The sequence below is a fragment of the Bombina bombina genome, chromosome 5 (genome assembly GCF_027579735.1).
Source record: "Bombina bombina isolate aBomBom1 chromosome 5, aBomBom1.pri, whole genome shotgun sequence".
Lineage (NCBI taxonomy): Eukaryota > Metazoa > Chordata > Amphibia > Anura > Bombinatoridae > Bombina > Bombina bombina.
Genome location: NC_069503.1, coordinates 755,808,749 through 755,829,340, shown reverse-complemented (window position 1 = coordinate 755,829,340; position 20,592 = coordinate 755,808,749). Strand labels below are relative to the sequence as shown.

General features: G+C 38.7%; 1 protein-coding gene across 1 annotated transcript in view; it reads left to right on the top strand.

Annotated features, from left to right (window-relative positions):
* CTDP1 (CTD phosphatase subunit 1) overlaps nt 1-20,592 on the top strand; it is a 750,130-nt gene that overhangs the window by 15,837 nt on the left and 713,701 nt on the right. The window contains exon 2 of the mRNA XM_053715845.1: nt 10,788-10,871. Coding sequence (XP_053571820.1) covers nt 10,788-10,871 — 84 coding nt within the window. The remainder of the gene's footprint in view (nt 1-10,787; nt 10,872-20,592) is intronic.

Here is a 20,592-nt window from a genome sequence, read left to right as displayed (position 1 = left end):
TCAAGTGTTTGTTATTTTAAAATAGTGCTGGTATGTACTATTTACTCTGAAACAGAAAAGGATGAAGATTTCTGTTTGTGAGAGGAAGATGATTTTAGCAGACAGTAACTAAAATCGATTGCTGTTTCCACATAGGACTGTTGAGATGAAGTAACTTCAGTTGGGGGAAACAGTTAGCAGACTTTTCTGCTTAAGGTATGACTAGCCATATTTCTAACAAGACCATGTAATGCTGGAAGGCTGTCATTTCCCCTCATGGGGACCGGTAAGCCATTTTCTTAGTCAAGCAAACAGAATAAAGGGCTTAATATGGGCTATAAAACTGGTAGACACTTTTATGGGCTAAATCGATTGCTTTATTTGGGCATTTTATACATGTTTATGCTGATAATTCACATTTATAAACTTGGGGAACGTTTTTTTAACGGCAGGCACTATGTTAGACACCTTTTCCAGTCAGGGAGGGCCTTCCCAGTTGTAGGCTGAGCCTCATTTTCGCGCCATTACTGCCCAGTTGTTTTTGAGAGCAAGACATGCAGATGCATGTGTGAGGATCTGAAAGTAGCTGGAAAAGTTTCTAGAAGGCGTCACTTGGTATCGTATTCCCCTCTGGGCTTGGTTAGGTCACAGCAAAGGCTATAGCTGGGACTGTATAGGGGTTAAATTTGTAAACGGCTCCGGTTCCGTTATTTTAAGGGTTAAAGCTCTGAAAATTGGTGTGCAATACTCTTAATACTTTGTGGTGAAATTTTGGTAATTTTTGAACAATTCCTTCATACTTTTTCACATATTCAGTAATTAAGTGTTTTCTGTTTAAAATTTAAAGAGACAGTAACGGTTTTGTTTTAAAATGTTTTTTGTGCTTTATTGACAAGTTTAAGCCTGTTTAACATGTCTGTGCCTTCGGATAAGCTATGTTCTATATGTATGAAAGCCAATGTGTCTCCCCATTTAAATTTGTGTGATAATTGTGCCATAGCGTCCAAACAAAGTAAGGACAGTACTGCCACAGATAATGAAATTGCCCAAGATGATTCCTCAGATGAGGGGAGTAGACATGATACTACATCATCTCCTACTGTGTCTACACCAGTTTTGCCCACGCAGGAGGCCCCTAGTACATCTAGCGCGCCAATGCTTATTACCATGCAACAATTGACGGCTGTAATGGATAACTCCATAGCAAATATTTTATCCAAAATGCCTACATATCAGAGAAAGCGCGATTGCTCTGTTTTAAACACTGAAGAGCAGGAGGGCGCTGATGATAATTGTTCCGTCACACCAATCTGAAGTGGCCATGAGGGAGGTTTTGTCTGATGGAGAAATCTCAGATTCAGGAAAAATTTCTCATCAAGCTGAACCTGATGTTGTGACATTTAAATTTAAATTAGAACATCTCCGCGCACTGCTTAAGGAGGTGTTATCTACTCTGGATGATTGTGACAACTTGGTCATTCCAGAGAAATTATGCAAGATGGACAAGTTCCTAGAGGTTCCGGTGCACCCAGACGCTTTTCCTATACCCAAGCGGGTGGCGGACATAGTGAATAAGGAGTGGGAAAAGCCCGGCATACCTTTTTGTTCCCCCCCCTATATTTAAGAAATGATTTCCTATGGTCGACCCCAGAAAGGACTTATGGCAGACAGTCCCTAAAGTCGAGGGGGCAGTTTCTACTCTAAACAAGCGCACTACTATTCCTATCGAGGATAGTTGTGCTTTCAAAGATCCTATGGATAAAAAATTGGAGGGTTTGCTTAAAAAGATTTTTGTACAGAAAGGTTACCTTCTACAACCCATTTCGTGCATTGTTCCTGTCACTACAGCAGCATGGTTCTGGTTCGAAGAACTAGAAAAGTCGCTCGGTAGAGAGACTCCATATGAGGAGGTTATGGACAGAGTTCACGCACTTAAGTTGGCTAACTCTTTTATTTTAGATGCCGCTTTGCAATTAGCTAGATTAGCGGCGAAAAATTCAGGGTTTGCAATCGTGGCGCGCAGAGCGCTTTGGCTAAAGTCTTGGTCAGCGGATGTGTCATCCAAGACAAAATTGCTTAACCCCTTAATGACCACAATATACCCTGTATGTCACTGGTCGTTAAGGGTTTTTTCAGGACATAATAGCACAAGTCTAGCAAGAACACGCTATTAATGCCCTCCCTCCAGGAAGGCTTTGTGGAATAGAGCAGTCGCAACGCTGGTGGCAAAACCGCGCTTTAAAACAATCAAGTCCCAAAAAAAGGCCAGCGACATACAGGGTACGTCGCTGGTCCTTAAGGGGTTAACATCCCTTTCAAAGGTAAAACTCTATTTGGACCAGAATTGAAGGAGATTATCTCAGACATCACTGGGGGAAAGGGCCACGCCCTTCCACAAGATAGGCCTTTCAAGGCCAAGAATAAGTCTAATTTTCGTTCCTTTCGCAATTTCAGGAACGGACCGGCCTCTAATTCTGCATCCTCTAAGCAAGAGGGTAATGCCTCACAACCCAAACCAGCCTGGAAACCGATGCAAGGCTGGAACAAGGGTAAGCAGGCCAAGAAGCCTGCTGCTGCTAACAAATCAGCATGAAGGAGTAGCCCCCGATCCGGGACCGGATCTAGTAGGGGGCAGACTCTCTCTCTTTGCTCAGGCTTGGGAAAGAGATGTTCAGGATCCCTGGGCACTAGAAATAGTTTCTCAGGGTTATCTTCTGGAATTCAGGGAACTACCCCCAAGGGGAAGGTTCCACATGTCTCACTTATCCTTAAACCAAATAAAGAGACAGGTGTTCTTACATTGTGTAGAACACCTGTTAAAGATGGGAGTGATACACCCAGTTCCAATAAGGGAACAAGGAATGGGATTTTATTCAAATCTGTTCGTAGTTCCCAAAAAAGAGGGAACTTTCAGACCAATTTTGGATTTGAAGATCCTAAACAAATTTCTCAGGGTACCATCGTTCAAGATGGAAACCATTCGAACGATTCTACCCACTATCCAGGAAGGTCAATTTATGACTACCGTGGATCTAAAGGATGCGTACCTACATATTCCTATCCACAAAGAACATCATCAGTTCCTAAGGTTCGCCTTTCTGGACAAACATTACAAGTTTGTGGCCCTCCCATTCGGGTTAGCCACTGCTCCAAGGATTTTCACAAAGGTACTAGGGTCCCTTCTAGCGGTTCTAAGACCGAGGGGCATTGCAGTAGTACCTTACTTGGACGACATTCTAATACAAGCGTCGTCCCTGTCAAAAGCAAAGGCTCATACAGACATCGTTCTGGCCTTTCTCAGATCACACGGATGGAAGGTGAACATAGAAAAAAGTTCTCTGTCTCCGTCAACAAGAGTTCCCTTCTTGGGAACAATAATAGATTCCTTAGAAATGAGGATTTTTCTGACAGAGGTCAGAAAGTCAAAACTTCTAAGCACTTGTCAAGTTCTTCATTCTGTTCCACGTCCTTCCATAGCGCAGTGCATGGAAGTAGTTGGGTTGATGGTTGTAGCAATGGACATTGTTCCTTTTGCACGAATTCATCTAAGACCATTACAACTGTGCATGCTCAAACAGTGGAATGGGGACTATACAGACTTGTCTCCAATGATTCAAGTAGATCAGAAGACCAGAGATTCACTCCGTTGGTGGCTGACCCTGGACCATCTATCCCAGGGAATGAGCTTCCGCAGACCAGAGTGGGTCATTGTCACGACCGACGCCAGTCTAGTGGGCTGGGGCGCGGTCTGGGAATCCCTGAAAGCTCAGGGACTATGGTCTCGGGAAGAGTCTGTTCTCCCGATAAACATTCTGGAACGAAGAGCGATCTTCAATGCTCTCAGGGCTTGGCCTCAGCTAGCAAAGGCCAGATTCATAAGATTCCAATCAGACAACATGACGACCGTTGCGTATATCAATCATCAGGGGGGAACAAGGAGTTCCCTGGCGATGAAAGAAGTGACCAAAATAATTCAATGGGCGGAGGATCACTCCTGTCATCTATCTGCGATCCACATCCCAGGTGTGGAAAACTGGGAAGCGGATTATCTGAGTCGTCAGACATTCCATCAGGGGGAGTGGGAACTCCACCCGGAGATCTTTGCCCAACTAGCTCAATTATGGGGCATTCCAGACATGGATCTGATGGCGTCTCGTCAGAACTTCAAGGTTCCTTGCTACGGGTCCAGATCCAGGGATCCCAAGGCGACTCTAGTAGATGCACTAGTAGCACCTTGGACCTTCAACCTAGCTTATGTATTTCCACCGTTTCCTCTCATTCCCAGGCTGGTAGCCAGGATCAAACAGGAGAGGGCCTCTGTGATCTTGATAGCTCCTGCGTGGCCACGCAGGACTTGGTATGCAGACCTGGTGAATATGTCATCGGTTCCACCATGGAAGCTACCTTTTGAGACAGGACCTTCTTGTTCAGGGTCCATTCAAACATCCAAATCTGGTCTCCCTCCAGCTGACGGCTTGGAGATTGAACGCTTGATTCTATCAAAGCGTGGGTTTTCAGATTCTGTGATAGATACTCTGGTTCAGGCCAGAAAACCGGTAACTAGAAAGATTTACCATAAAATATGGAAAAGATATATCTGTTGGTGTGAATCCAAAGGATTCCCATGGAATAAGATAAAAATTCCTAAGATTCTCTCCTTTCTACAAGAAGATTTGGAGAAAGGATTATCTGCAAGTTCTCTAAAGGGACAGATCTCTGCTTTATCTGTCTTACTACACAAAAGACTGGCAGCTGTGCCAGATGTTCAAGCATTTGTTCAGGCTCTGGTTTGATCAAGCCTGTTTACAGACTTTTGACTCCTCCCTGGAGTCTAAATCTAGTTCTTTCAGTTCTTCAAGGGGTTCCGTTTGAACCTTTACATTCCATAGATATTAAGTTACTATCTTGGAAAGTTTTGTTTTTGGTTGCTATTTCTTCTGCTAGAAGAGTTTCAGAGTTATCTGCTCTGCAGTGTTCTCCACCCTATCTGGTGTTCCATGCAGATAATGTGGTTTTGCGTACTAAGCCTGGTTTTCTTCCAAAGGTTGTTTCTAACAAGAATATTAACCAGGAGATAGTTGTACCTTCTTTATGTCCGAATCCAGTTTCAAAGAAGGAACGTTTGTTACACAATTTGGACGTAGTCCGTGCTCTTAAATTCTATTTAGAGGCTACAAAAGATTTCAGACAAACATCTTCTTTGTTTGTTTTCTATTCTGGTAAAAGGAGAGGTCAAAAAGCGACTTCTACCTCTTTCCTTTTGGCTTAAAAGCATCATCCGATTGGCTTATGAGACTGCCGGACGGCAGCCTCCGGAAAGAATCACAGCTCACTCCACTAGGGCTGTGGCTTCCACATGGGCCTTCAAGAACGAGGCTTCTGTTGACCAGATATGTAAGGCAGCGACTTGGTCTTCACTGCACACTTTTGCCAAATTTTACAAATTTGATACTTTTGCTTCTTCGGAGGCTATTTTTGGGAGACAGGTTTTGCAAGCTGTGGTGCCTTCCGTTTAGGTAACCTGATTTGCTCCCTCCCTTCATCCGTGTCCTAAAGCTTTGGTATTGGTTCCCACAAGTAAGGATGACGCCGTGGACCGGACACACCAATGTTGGAGAAAACAGAATTTATGCTTACCTGATAAATTACTTTCTCCAACGGTGTGTCCGGTCCACGGCCCGCCCTGGTTTTTTAATCAGGTCTGATGAATTATTTTCTCTAACTACAGTCACCACGGTACCATATGGTTTCTCCTATATTTTTCCTCCTGTCCGTCGGTCGAATGACTGGGGTGGGCGGAGCCTAGGAGGGACTATATGGCCAGCTTTGCTGGGACTCTTTGCCATTTCCTGTTGGGGAAGAGATATTCCCACAAGTAAGGATGACGCCGTGGACCGGACACACCGTTGGAGAAAGTAATTTATCAGGTAAGCATAAATTCTGTTTTTATTGAAAGTACAGTAAAATTGGACAAAAAATATCTTAAACAATAATATGCTACACAATAATTTTAGCAAGACATTTTTTGGGGAAAACGTTTCTGCATCCCTACTATTTAATTCTGTCTATCAGATTAAACTTTTTTTTTTTTTTTTTTTTACCAATTATCCAAATAAAGTATAGTCCTAGAAACTATTATTATATGCAAAACAGTAAGTCAAGTAACGATCTCAAACAGCAGCTCTAGGCTAGCATCAAATTTGAAATATGATACTCTGTAATTTTACCGAAAATAACAGGCAAAAAAAACGAAATAACTCAAAATGCCATTTTCGGCCGAAACGTTTCTGCAGCCGAAATTTCGGTGCAACCCTAGCTTCTGTTTAAAATTTAAATTCACCCATGCATATTTCAAATTTGAACTTTCTATCCCTTTTAATTAGAACAATGTCTGTAAACTGAAACTGGTATGCTACAATGTAAAACCAAAAACGGAAACACACACATTCTCTATTGGCCACTAACCAGTGCATTTAAATTAAACTTGAATGCACACCGTATCTGAATCAGACAAGATACAGCATAAAATAAAAGCATGCTGTATTGAATTCTCAGTGTTGCATTGAACTCTACATACCATTAGTTAATTGAAGAAGGAACGATTGAGTTTTTGTTGTTGACTATTTTCATTTTTTTTTTTTTTTTTTTTTTTTTTTTTTTTTAAATGCTTTATTGAAACATTCACAATACAGTCATAGTTAAGAGCATCAAACATTGAAGTTACAAGAGTTACAGCCATATTCAACAGGTAGTACATGACAGTAGGACGCACAAGGCGTAAGCCACAGCATATAACAGACTATTTTCATTTAAAGGGATATGAAACCCAATTTTTTTTTTATTTCATGATTCAGAAAGAGCATGCAATTGCAATCAACTTTTATCTATTTTACTTCATTCTCTTGTTGTTGAAAAACATGTCCAGATAGGCTCAGTAGCTACTGATTGGTGGCTGCATATAGATGCCTCGTGTGATTTGGCTCACTCATGTGCATTGCCATTTTATCAGCATAGGATAGCTAAAGAATGAAGCAAATTAGATAATAGAAGTAAATTGGAAAGTTGTTTAAAATTGTATTTTCTACCTGAATCATAAAATGTTTGGTTTTAGTGTCCCTTTAAGTAAATTATTTTATTTATTTGAAGTCTCTTCAGATAGAATATTAAAGTCAGAAATTAGGGGAAAAAGTACAGCCACCCAATCGTATTTACTGTAATACATCCATAAACCCTGCCCACCTGCCTTTCTTGTTTTGCATGGTTCCTTTTGGGACTGCTGCCTGTGCACAATCTTATATGTGCAGTGTTCTCCCCAGGATCTTTTTAGCAACATCCCGGTAATGTTTTAGCCAATATTAGAGGTATGGTATACTGTAATTATTTTTTCCTTAATTTATCTCCTTGTTATACCAGCTGCAGAGTAAATTATGTACGAGTAATTGCATTTTCATGTTTGTTTGTGTGTGTAAAATAGCTGGTATCATATTTTTAAAACCACAGCCTATTACAATGGGTTGAGCTTGCAGATAAAATCAGATCTCTCATTGTATTATCCCTGTGTACATACACAAGCTTCCTTATCTTATATTTGTCTATAAACCAAAGCTCTATACTTAGAGAGAACAATGGAAAATTATCATTTTATTAGTTATCTCTTCTACACCTCACCAGGAGTGTAATTTCTTCTGCTGACTGTTTACATTGCCTGTCAATACCCTGGACTTTAGTATAGGTGGGGCTACCACATGCTTAAAAGGACACTAAACCCAAACATTTTCTTTCATGATTTAGATAGAGCATGCAAATTTTAATCAACTTTCTAATTTACTCCTATTATCAAATTTTCTTCGTTCTCTTGCTATCTTTATTTAAAAAGCAGGGATATGATGCATAGGCCCATTTTTGGTTGAGAACCTGGGTTATGCTTGCTTATTGGAGGGTAAATGATAGCATCAAATAAGCTAACGCTATCCATGGTGCTGAACCTAAAATGGGCTGACTGCTAAGATTTACATTCCTGCTTTTAAAATAAAGATAGCAAGAGAACGAAAAAAAAATGATAATAGGAGTAAATTAGAAAGTTGCTTAAAATTTCATGATCTATCTGAATCATGAAATAAAAATTTGGGTTCAGTGTCCCTTTAATTAGCTATTTCAAATGCCAAAATAGGGGTCAACGAGCTACTTGTAAACAATTGAATACACTCTTGCAAGTAAAATGGCTCATTTCGAACAAATTAAAGGGGAGAAAAATTGTGGGTAAACTGTCTGCTAAAGCTAGCTAATATTAAAAATGTGGATTTTTTTTTTTTTTTTAATTCCACAAATTTTTAGATACATTTATGTTAAATTATGCAATTTGTGCTTTGGATAGTAGAAAATTTTATAATATCACTACCTGGTCTACTCACACCTACATCTTTCCATCTGGACTAGATTGAAATAAAATGTAGTGAAGTAATGTGATATGAAGGTTAACTTACAAATTATTATTATTAAGGTGAGGACAAATTCCATATTGTTGGGTACATAAGCAAGGACACACATTGATATCTATTCAAAGAAATTAACTCCATCAATAAGTTGCTGATGCTTTGTTATAAAGCTTCATATATTTTTTTGTTTTTGAGTTGTGACCTTTCTTTAAAAGGACGTTAATCTAAGGGCACACCCCTAGAAGCCATTGAATCCATAGCTCCTAAAATGTTACTTCTGGAACTAGGATTTTTTTTACCCCTTTGATTTTATGATTCTGGTGGGGCCTACAAGTCCTCCCCTTCATAAGACCTATAGCCGTGATGCCTAAACTTGGCACCCATGATGTTCTGGAACTATATTTCCAATGATGCTCAACTAGATTGCAGGATGCCCTTTGCATCTTGGCGAAATATAGTTTCAAAACATCTGAGGTGCCAAGGTTAGCCATCACTGTCCTTTTAGGGACATGAGTTCCATCATTTTATGCTTCCATAGGTTGAAGGTGATCACTGTAGTATTACTAAGACACAATGGAAATGTTTTGCAGGAATGGCATTTTATCTACCAATCACTGCTCTTTAGAGGGGCATAAGATCCCTCATTTGAAATGGTAAAATGGCATGCTCCAGTAAGTATCTGGAAATTCTTGATAGGGATGAGAGGAGGACTGAAATGGTGCATCATGCTTTTTTGGGTATCAAGAAATAGCTATAGAAATAGCAATAACCTGTCCTCTGTTTTTCAACCAGTGTGCCGTTAAAGATCCTCAGGTGTGCTGCGGCAGACTGACAACAGTGCGGGGGTGTTTGTGAATGAATGTCAATATGTCATGTATAGTTTGTAGGAGGCATGGCATGACAGCACAGTACAGTGTGTGTGTGTATATATGTATGTATATGTGTGTATATATGTATGTATATGTGTGTATGTGTGTATATATATATATATATATATTTGTAAAATTTTGCGATGGTGGTGTGCCACAGGAATTTTTTAATGTAAAAAAGTGTGCCACGGCAAAAAAAAGGTTGCAAATCACTGCTCTAGATGAACTTTGCTCTGGGGCTTTCAGATATACTGTTGCATCCCTATTTTCGCACCAAAATGTGAGTCCCTTCTTTCAGGTGCTGGTAGACATATAGGTAGCTTCTTAAGCGCTCATCAGGGCAATTTTGTGTGTAACAATAGGTTTTTATGTAATATCAGTTTTAAAGGGACAGTCTACACCAGAATTTTTATTGTTTTAAAAGATAGATAATCCCTTTATTACCCATTCTCTCTAGTTTTGCAAACCATCACAGTTATAAATACACTTTTTACCTCTGATTATCTTGTATCTAAGCCTCTGCAAACTTCCCCCTTATTTCAGTTCTTTTGACAGACAGGCATTTTAGCCAATCAGTGCTGGCTCATAGGAACTCCACGTGCATGAGCACAATGTTATCTATATGACACACATGAACTAACACCCTCTAGTGGTGAAAAACTGTCAAAATGCCCTGAGAGAAGAGGCAGCCTTCAATTAGCATATGAACCTCCTAGGTTTAGCTTTCAACTAAGAATACCAAGAGAACAAAGCAAAATTGGTGATAAAAGTAAATTGGAAAATTGTTTAAAATTACATGCTCTATCTGAATCATGAGTTTATTTTGGACTAGATTGTCCAAAAATGACATTGAAATGCAAATATTACTAAAGTCTAAAATGGCTTCTGCACAGAGGTGTTATTATATTTATTTATAAACAGAGAGAGATTTTGATTTTTTTGTAGTAAAAATAGTACTTTTATCCCATTTGGTTTTTTCTTAAAAAAAAAAAAAAAAAAAAATACTAGACAAACTAGGAATTAAAATCACTTCTGTTAGCAGCTTGCTTCCCGCTCCTTTCCTAATACATGAGAAATTTACTTGGCCTCCGACCTAATTTATAGGCCTCAAAAAACTTATGTGCCCAGCAATAAAGGCTTATTGGAGTAACGGGAACATGCATACAGTATGTATACACCTGATTTGCTTACCAGCTGCATCCTCTTTAGAAAGTCACAGCAACACAACCATCACTATGTATTTAATACATTTTGTAGGGGTAACGCATAAAGAAAGCAATCTGTGTACAAATAACATATTGTAATAAAATACAGCATTTAATTTTTACACTAGAAAGTTTTTAATTTAATAATAATAATATCAATCATTATTTTTAGGAAAGCCATTTCACTCAGCCATGAGAAATTAATGCATTTGGATGATTGTATTTAGTTAAGTAACCATAATGTTTCTTTACAAAAAGTAAATCTATAATCAAATGTCTGTCATTCTTTTGTTTTGCAGGGGTGTTTTAGTGAGGTTATCGAGCTGTAACCATCCTGTGGTTATGAAGGGTTTATGTGCAGAATGTGGACTGGATTTGACACAGTAAGTAAATGCTACTTCCCAGCTCTACCCACTTTAGGAAATTTCTCTCTTGCTGTCCCAGTAACCTATTCAGGAACTGTTGGGTTTATAGTTGACCTTTTTGGACTTGGTAGTAAACTCCAGCAGAATTCTTGAAATCATCCCCTTCCTTTATTTAAACCCTTTCTCTTTGAGTAAGGTGAAAAGACAAGACTTGTATGATAAAGTAACCAGCACTCTGGACTGATATCTGCTCACTATAAGGAAGACCCCCTAATAGGTCTAATTTCGAAACAATGGTTCAGGATATATAGGAGCGCCAAGGGCTTAGATATACTGCTGGAATAAAACAATCCCTATTAAACTCTCTTAGAGTTAGTATGATCCTAAGTTATGGATCAATGACTCGTATAAGTCACTTAAATGTTATACAAATATATTTATTTCATAAGATGCTGATATGATAAAGATTGTTAAAATCAATTAAAATTAGACCATATACAATAAAACATAAACTTCCAAAATATCTATACAATAGAGAATATGTATTATAATAACTAACTTCCAATATCCTACAGTGCAAAATTTTTGGGTCATGAGCCCTCCTTGGTACACACCAAGGTATATTAAGATTTATCGAGATACAATAATACAAGATAAAAACTCCACTTGAAGGTGTACAATTCAGATTTGTGTACAATGTGATGATTCCAAATCTAATTGGTAGTGCAAGATCAGTGTTTAACAACAAATTGACATCAGATTTTCTCAATAATAAAAATTAGAAAATCCAAACCAAAATATTGTGAAAAATAGTGTAAATCACCGTGATTCATACAAAAAATGAATAAATGAAAAAATAGAAAAAGACAATAAACATACAAATTGGGTGGTGAATACCGTGCGTGGGTGTAATCAAAATTTAAATTAGTAAAGATGTCTTACTTGTTACAACCTAAACTAAACTGGTACCAGCTATTATCTCAGTAAACCTATTACAGCTCTGAATAATGCCAGAGGATAATGAACTCGGTGGACTCAACGGTCCGTTTGGAGTATCTGACTCCACTACTGTATCAACAATATATAATATAAACAATAAATGCAGTTGGAATGTATTGATTATAAAAAGTTAACCCTAATTATGCCAAAAGAAAAATGAAAAACATAAAAAATATATGTATATGTTAGTCCACAATTGATAAATGTCCATAAAAAGTCAATTGGTAAAAGGCGGATCCATATGATGTTTGATACAAAAAGACAGGAAAATCCTCAAAGAGCGGTGGGGTCCAATGTCCTACTGCTTAATAACAAATGCCTGAAAAAAAGGGAATTGAGACATATTAATTAAATAACTAATATCATTTTAAGAAGAAAAAAATAAAAAAAAATAACATGTTGTCTAATGTTTATGCCGATTTTGCCCATTTCCAATATGGCTCCGTAAAACCGGAAGCATCAAAAACCGGAAGTGTTACACGCATCGACTTCCGGTATGTTAACGGAAGTGCGGCTTTTTCAGCAATTGACAATCCAACAACATCCGCTCTATTTGGCGCCGTTTTTTCAAACAAACGCCCACATACAATAGTATATAAGGTCAGTATTAATGTAGCCTCTATATGTCTTGAAAAAGGCCCTGTTACGAGGGCCGAAACGCGTAGACGACAACTTTATACCAAAGATTTGAGAGGCTCATTATACCCAGGAGCAGGTTTTTGAACGGTAAGACTATTTTCAATAGTCCATACCCCTGTAGCGCATTTGTTTAGTGCACTTTTCCCTTTTTTTTCAGGCATTTGTTATTAAGCAGTAGGACATTGGACCCCACCGCTCTTTGAGGATTTTCCTGTCTTTTTGTATCAAACATCATATGGATCCGCCTTTTACCAATTGACTTTTTATGGACATTTATCAATTGTGGACTAACATATATATATATATATATATATATATATATATATATATATATATATATATATATATATATATATATATATATATATATATATATATATAATTTTTTATGTTTTTCATTTTTCTTTTGGCATAATTAGGGTTAACTTTTTATAATCAATACATTCCAACTGCATTTATTGTTTATATTATATATTGTTGATACAGTAGTGGAGTCAGATACTCCAAACGGACCGTTGAGTCCACCGAGTTCATTATCCTCTGGCATTATTCAGAGCTGTAATAGGTTTACTGAGATAATTGCTGGTACCAGTTTAGTTTAGGTTGTAACAAGTAAGACATCTTTACTAATTTAAATTTTGATTACACCCACGCACGGTATTCACCACCCAATTTGTATGTTGTCTTTTTCTATTTTTTCATTTATTCATTTTTTTTTTTTTTTTATGAATCACGGTGATTTACACTATTTTTCACAATATTTTGGTTTGGATTTTCTAATTTTTATTATTGAGAAAATCTGATGTCAATTTGTTGTTAAACACTGATCTTGCACTACCAATTAGATTTGGAATCATCACATTGTACACAATTCTGAATTGTACACCTTCAAGTGGAGTTTTTATCTTGTATTATTGTATCTCGATAAATCTTAATATACCTTGGTGTGTACCAAGGAGGGCTCATGACCCAAAAATTTTGCACTGTAGGATATTGGAAGTTTAGTTATTATAATACATATTCTCTATTGTATAGATATTTTGGAAGTTTGTTTTATTGTATATGGTCTAATTTTAATTGATTTTAACAATCTTTATCATATCAGCATCTTATGAAATAAATATATTTGTATAACATTTAAGTGACTTATACGAGTCATTGATCCATAACTTAGGATCATACTAACTCTAAGAGAGTTTAATAGGGATTGTTTTATTCCAGCAGTATATCTAAGCCCTTGGCGCTCCTATATATCCTGTACCACTCTTTGAGTAAGGTAGCATGAGACATTTGTGACCCTTTTTAGTAAGTTTGTATGCTGTGCATGGGACCAACTTTCTATGTGACCTCTGTCAGGACTACATTTGGCCTATGTCGAGGTCTATCATGCAGTGCTCCCTCTTCACACACTAGTAACTGGTTCACTGTTCACTCTAGCAATGTATATGGTTTGTTGTGCTTACTCTGTGTGGATCTTACGTTGCTTATAACCACCTTGTCTACGGTTTACTATAAAGGAGAGCATTGATATTCTAGCATAATGGCTACCTGGATCTTCACCTGCACAGTTTACCCTACCTGATTCAGTATTATTCAGTGTTCTAGGCCTGCTACTACATCTATTTGATCCTTCACCTTGTGTGGGTCATAGGTCTGTCTTCATATTACTAGTTGGGTATTGTATTGGAGGGTTTGTGTGCCAAAATATTTCAATGTAAACAGTCATTTTTGTATTTTGATGCATCAGTCCTTAATATACATAGTTTGATAATTAATTTAGTTTTATTGTGTTTTTTTAATAACCCTCTTTTTTTTTTTTCCCCTTGCACAGAAGGTGATACTTGGACAGAGCTTGCACATGTGTAGTGGTTTTATGCTGCAACTGTATTCTTAGTGTTCTGGACCGTTTTTCCATGATGTCCTGTTGCTTCTGCAGTGCTCCTCTGATGGAGATAAAGTGCACTTGGCCTTGGATAAGGCATTTTTCTTTGTGTTTTGGAATTGGGTTTGAGTTGTGGTGTCTCATCTTTCTTTGTGGTGACTTCTGAAGAAATTATTATTGAATACTGAGGAGCATATCACACAAAGCCAGGGAATGAGTGCCTTCTTATTTAAAAAATAAATAAATAAATATATATACACACACAATTATTAAAATCAGGAACCAGAACTTAAATTTTAGGAACTGTTGCTTCCTAGCTTTCATGACTCAGCAACTCCAGGCTTAAGTTTCATATTTTGTACTGCTTTTTTTTTTGTTTGTTAAGCAAACAAACAAAACTTGCTTTGCTAATTAACACTAACTCTCATTCTTAAAAAAAAAAAAAAAAAAAAAAAAAAAAAAAAAAATCATCTTAATAAAACGCTCTGTGATTGAGAGCTCCAGTGTAGTGAATGGAATAGAATTAACTTGTACTTTGTAATGAGACTATATATTTTTCTCAACATTTTTCTATTCCCTTCATATTCTATTAATAATTTTATGTCAAAATTAATCTTTCATGTTTCAGATAGAGCACACAGTTATAAGAGACTTAGCTACTACTGAGCATGTGCAAAAGTTCAGTGTATACTTAGGAGTCTTTGATTGGCTAATTACGTCACAAGATATAGGGGGGCTGGCAAATTGAAGTAAATTTTTAAATATTTCAGAAAAATGACTGGTTATTTAAAATGCAGAGTAAGTGCTATTGCATCATCTTTTAATGTACTTGTTAGTCAGTTCTGCTGTATTTAATGGTCCTTTAAGATTCTTTTCAATGACTTATGCTTTTCGAACATTTAGCTCTTATGGTATCTCTAACAACCTATAGGGATTATATTCTAGTAAAGGGTAACAATGTCTTGGCCATGTGTTCTCCTTGTTCAAGGGATTCCGTGGTTGTAGTTGATCTGGAAAAGACTTGTCTTAACCATTTGTCCTTTTTAGTTATAAACTGCAGTTTCTCTGAAAAGGTTAACAACTGTCCCATTGGTTTCTTCTTTCACTCCTTGAAAATATTCTCACAGTTGGCAAAAGGTTTTACAAAGAAATAAACTTTAGATGGCTCCTCATGAGAAACTCCTTCTATTCTGTTTGTGTTCTGGAAACAGGATAGTTTTCCTCACATGCTTAATATGGCTAGATCTGTAGCCACTAAGACTATCTTGAAGATGTTCTGTTAGTGTTTTTTAGTTTTGTGTTGGAGACATGAAATCTTTTGTATCTAGTATCAAACCTCATTTGAGAAGCCCTGCAAGCATACTCTCACAAAATGTTATCAAGTGAACCTGTTTTCATCTTTTGTAGGCTTATTTTGGTATTAATTCTCTGCAGTTAATTTACACATTTCCTTCATATGAGTAGCCCTGGTATACATCTAAATCAGAGCTTGACAAACCTGTAATTTTCCCCTTACTCATAACTTTTTGGGGTATTCTCCAACTATCTATATACAAAAAACACTTTCTTGATTAAGAGATGGTTTTAATGGCTGAAAGCATATCTTGCACATCTTTCATGATTTTTTTTTTTTTGCTTTTCAAATAAACTTTATTTGTGAAAGAAAAACAATATACATGTTACATATCATTATCTCGAAAAAAACAACCACAAGTACATGAACATCCCATGGACCCATTGCAAATAAAATTAGTGGCTTATCTAGATTAGCATTGTTATAGGTCCATGTATTACATAGCTCTTCTTATTCCAAATTATACATTGAGGGCTTACTCAAAATGGTATCAACATTAGACTTCTCTTATACAGTATCAGCATATTTAAGACCCCCTCAAAACATTAAATGTCACATAGGGTGTATCACTGTTTAGTGTTCTATGTATGCTCGGGGGATGTCGGATGTCCTAGGTAGCGTCGAAACTGGTGGGTAGAGGGGGAGGGGTGGGATCCGTAAGGGAATGTAGGCATTCTTCCCAAATAAAGCGAATGTCGTGGAAGTCACTTAATTTATCCGTTTTAGTATAATGATATTGTTCTAAGTTTAAAGCTACAGTAACTCTGTCTCTCCAGAACTGCACTGTTGGTAATGTGAGTTTTTTCCAATTGTATGGGATATATCTTTCTCTTAAGTGTATCCAGTCCACGGATCATCCATTACTTGTGGGATATTCTCCTTCCCAACAGGAAGTTGCAAGAGGATCACCCACAGCAGAGCTGCTATATAGTTCCTACCCTCACTGCCATATCCAGTCATTCTCTTGCAACTCTCAACAAAGATGGACGTAGTAAGAGGAGTGTGGTGTATTATAGTTAGTTTTTAACTTCAATCAAAAGTTTGTTATTTTTAAATGGTACCGGAGTGTACTGTTTTCTCACAGGCAGCATTAGAAGAAGAATCTGCCTGTGATTTCTATGATCTTAGCAGAAGTAACTAAGATCCATTGCCGTCCTCACATATTCTGAGGAGTGAGGTAACTTCAGAGGGGGAATGGCGTGCAGGTTTTCCTGCAAAAATGTATGTGCAGTTAACATATTTCTAGGGATGGAATTTGCTAGAAAAATGCTGCTGATACCGGATTAATGTAAGTTGAGCCTAAATGCAGTGATTTAATAGCGACTGGTATCAGGCTTATTAACAGAGATACATACTCTTATAAAAGTGTAATATAAAACGTTTGCTGGCATGTTAATCGTTTTTATATGTTTGGTGACAAAACTTATTGGGGCCTAGTTTTTCTCCACATGGCTGGATTGATTTTTGCCTAGAAACAGTTTCCTGCGGCTTTCCACTGTTGTAATATGAGTGGGAGAGGCCTATTTTTGCGCTTTTCTGCGCAGCTGAAATTACAGACAGACACTCAGCTTCCTTCTGCATGATACAGGACATCTCTGAAGTGCTCAAAAGGCTTCAAAAGTCGTGTTTGAGGAGGGTAACAACAACAATAGACCTGTGGCAGTTGTTGTGACTGTGTTTAAAAACGTTTTTGTCATTTATTATTCCGTTTTTGGTATTAAGGGGTTAATCATCCATTTGCAAGTGGGTGCAATGCTCTGCTAACTTGTTACATACACTGTAAAAATTTCGTTAGTGTAACTGCCTTTTTTCACTGTTATTTCAAATTTTGTCAAAATTTGTTTCTCTTAAAGGCACAGTAACGTTTTTTATATTGCTTGTTAACTTGGTTTAAAGTGTTTTCCAAGCTTGCTAGTCTCATTGCTAGTCTGTACAAACATGTCTGACACAGAGGAAACTACTTGTTCATTATGTTTAAAAGCCATGGTGGAGCCCCATAGGAGAATGTGTACTAAATGTATTGATTTCACCTTAAACAGTAAAGATCAGTCTTTATCTATAAAAGAAATGTCACCAGAGGGGTCTGTCGAGGGGGAAGTTATGCCGACTAACTCTCCCCACGTGTCGGACCCTTCGCCTCCCGCTCAAGGGACGCACGCTAATATGGCGCCAAGTACATCAGGGACGCCCATATCGATTACTTTGCAGGACATGGCTGCAATTATGAATAATACCCTGTCACAGGTATTAGCCAGATTGCCTGAATTGAGAGGCAAGCGCGATATCTCTGGGGTTAGACGACATACAGAGCGCGTAGATGCTGTAAGAGCCATGTCTGATACTGCGTCACAATATGCAGAACCTGAGGACGGAGAGCTTCAGTCTGTGGGTGACGTCTCTGAATCGGGGAGACCTGATTCAGAGATTTCTAATTTTAAATTTAAGCTTGAGAACCTCCGTGTATTGCTTGGGGAGGTATTAGCTGCTCTGAATGACTGTGACACAATTGCAGTCCCAGAGAAATTGTGTAGGCTGGATAAATACTATGCAGTACCGGTGCGTACTGATGTTTTTCCAATACCTAAAAGGCTTACAGAAATTATTAGCAAGGAGTGGGATAGACCCGGTGTGCCCTTTTCCCCATCTCCTATATTTAGAAAAATGTTTCCAATAGATGCCACTACACGGGACTTATGGCAGACAGTCTAGGTGGAGGGAGCAGTTTCTACTTTAGCAAAGCGTACCACTATCCCGGTTGAGGACAGTTGTGCTTTTTCAGATCCAATGGATAAAAAAATTAGAGGGTTACCTTAAGAAAATGTTTATTCAACAAGATTTTATTTTACAGCCCCTTGCATGCATTGCACCTGTCACTGCTGCGGCGGCGTTCTGGTTTGAGGCCCTGGAAGAGGCCATCCATACAGCTCCATTGACTGAAATTTATTGACAAGCTTAGAACACTTAAGCTAGCTAACTCATTTGTTTCTGATGCCATTGTTCATTTGACTAAACTAACGGCTAAGAATTCCGGATTCGCCATCCAGGCGCGTAGGGCGCTATGGCTTAAATCCTGGTCAGCTGATGTGACTTCAAAGTCTAAATTACTCAACATTCCTTTCAAGGGTCAGATCTTATTCGGGCCTGGTTTGAAAGAAATTATTGCTGACATTACTGGAGGTAAGGGTCATACCCTTCCTCAGGACAGGGCCAAATCAAGGGCCAAACAGTCTAATTTTTGTGCCTTTTGAAATTTCAAGGCATGTGCAATTTCAACTCCCTCTGCTTCAAAACAAGGGGGAACTTTTGCTCATTCCAAGCAGGCCTGGAAACCTAACCAGTCCTGGAACAAGGGCAAGCAGGCCAGAAAGCCTGCTGCTGCCTCCAAGACAGCATGAAGGAGCGGCCCCCTATCCGACAACGGATCTAGTAGGGGGCAGACTCTCTCTCTCTCTCTCTCTTCGCCCAGGCGTGGGCAAGAGATGTTCAGGATCCCTGGGCGTTGGAGATCATATCTCAGGGATATCTTCTGGACTTCAAAGCTTCTCCTCCACAAGGGAGATTTCACCTTTCAAGATTATCTGCAAACCAGATAAAGAAAGAGGCATTCCTAAGCTGCGTGCAAGACCTCCTTGTAATGGGAGTGATCCATCCAGTTCCGCGGACGGAACAAGGACAGGGGTTTTATTCAAATCTGTTTGTGGTTCCCGAAAAAGAGGGAACCTTCAGACCAATTTTGGATCTAAAGATCCTAAACAAATTCCTCAGAGTTCCATCATTCAAGATGGAAACTATTCGAACCATTTTACCCATGATCTAAGAAGGTCAGTACATGACCACAGTGGACTTAAAGGATGCCTACCTTCACATTCCGATTCACAAGAATCATCATCGGTTCCTGAGGTTTGCCTTTCTAGCGGTGGCTCCTTACCTAGACGACATCCTGATACAGGCGTCAAGCTTTCAAATTGCCAAGTCTCATACAGAGATAGTTCTGGCATTTCTGAGGTCGCATGGGTGGAAAGTGAACGAAGAAAAGAGTTCTCTATCTCCTCTCACAAGGGTTTCCTTCCTAGGGACTCTGATAGATTCTATAGAAATGAAAATTTACCTGACGGAGTCCAGGTTATCAAAACTTCTAAATGCTTGCCGTGTTCTTCACTCCATTCAGTGCCCCACGGTGGCTCAGTGCATGGAAGTAATCGGCTTAATGATAGCGGCGATGGACATAGTGTCATTTGCACGCCTGCATCTCAGACCGCTGCAATTATGCATGCTCAGTTAGTGGAATGGGGATTACACAGATTTGTCCCCTCTACTAAATCTGGATCAGGAAACCAGAGATTCTCTTCTCTGGTGGTTATCTCGGGTCCATCTGTCCAAAGGTATGACCTTTCGCAGACCAGATTGGACCATTGTAACAACAGATGCCAGCCTTCTAGGTTGGGGTGCAGTCTGGAACTCCCTGAAGGCTCAGGGTTCATGGACTCAGGAGGAGAAACTCCTCCCAATAAATATTCTGGAGTTAAGAGCAATATTCAATGCTCTTCTAGCTTGGCCTCCGTTAGCAACACTGAGGTTCATCAGATTTCAGTCGGACAACATCACGACTGTGGCTTACATCAACCATCAAGGGGGAACCAGGAGTTCCCTAGCGATGTCAGAAGTCTCCAAGATAATTTGCTGGGCAGAGACTCACTCTTGCCACCTGTCAGCAATCCATATCCCAGGTGTAGAGAACTGGGAGGCGGATTTTCTAAGTCGTCAGACTTTTCATCCGGGGGAGTGGGAACTCCATCCGGAGGTGTTTTCTCAATTGGTTCTCCGTTGGGGCAAACCAGAACTGGATCTCATGGCGTCTCGCCAGA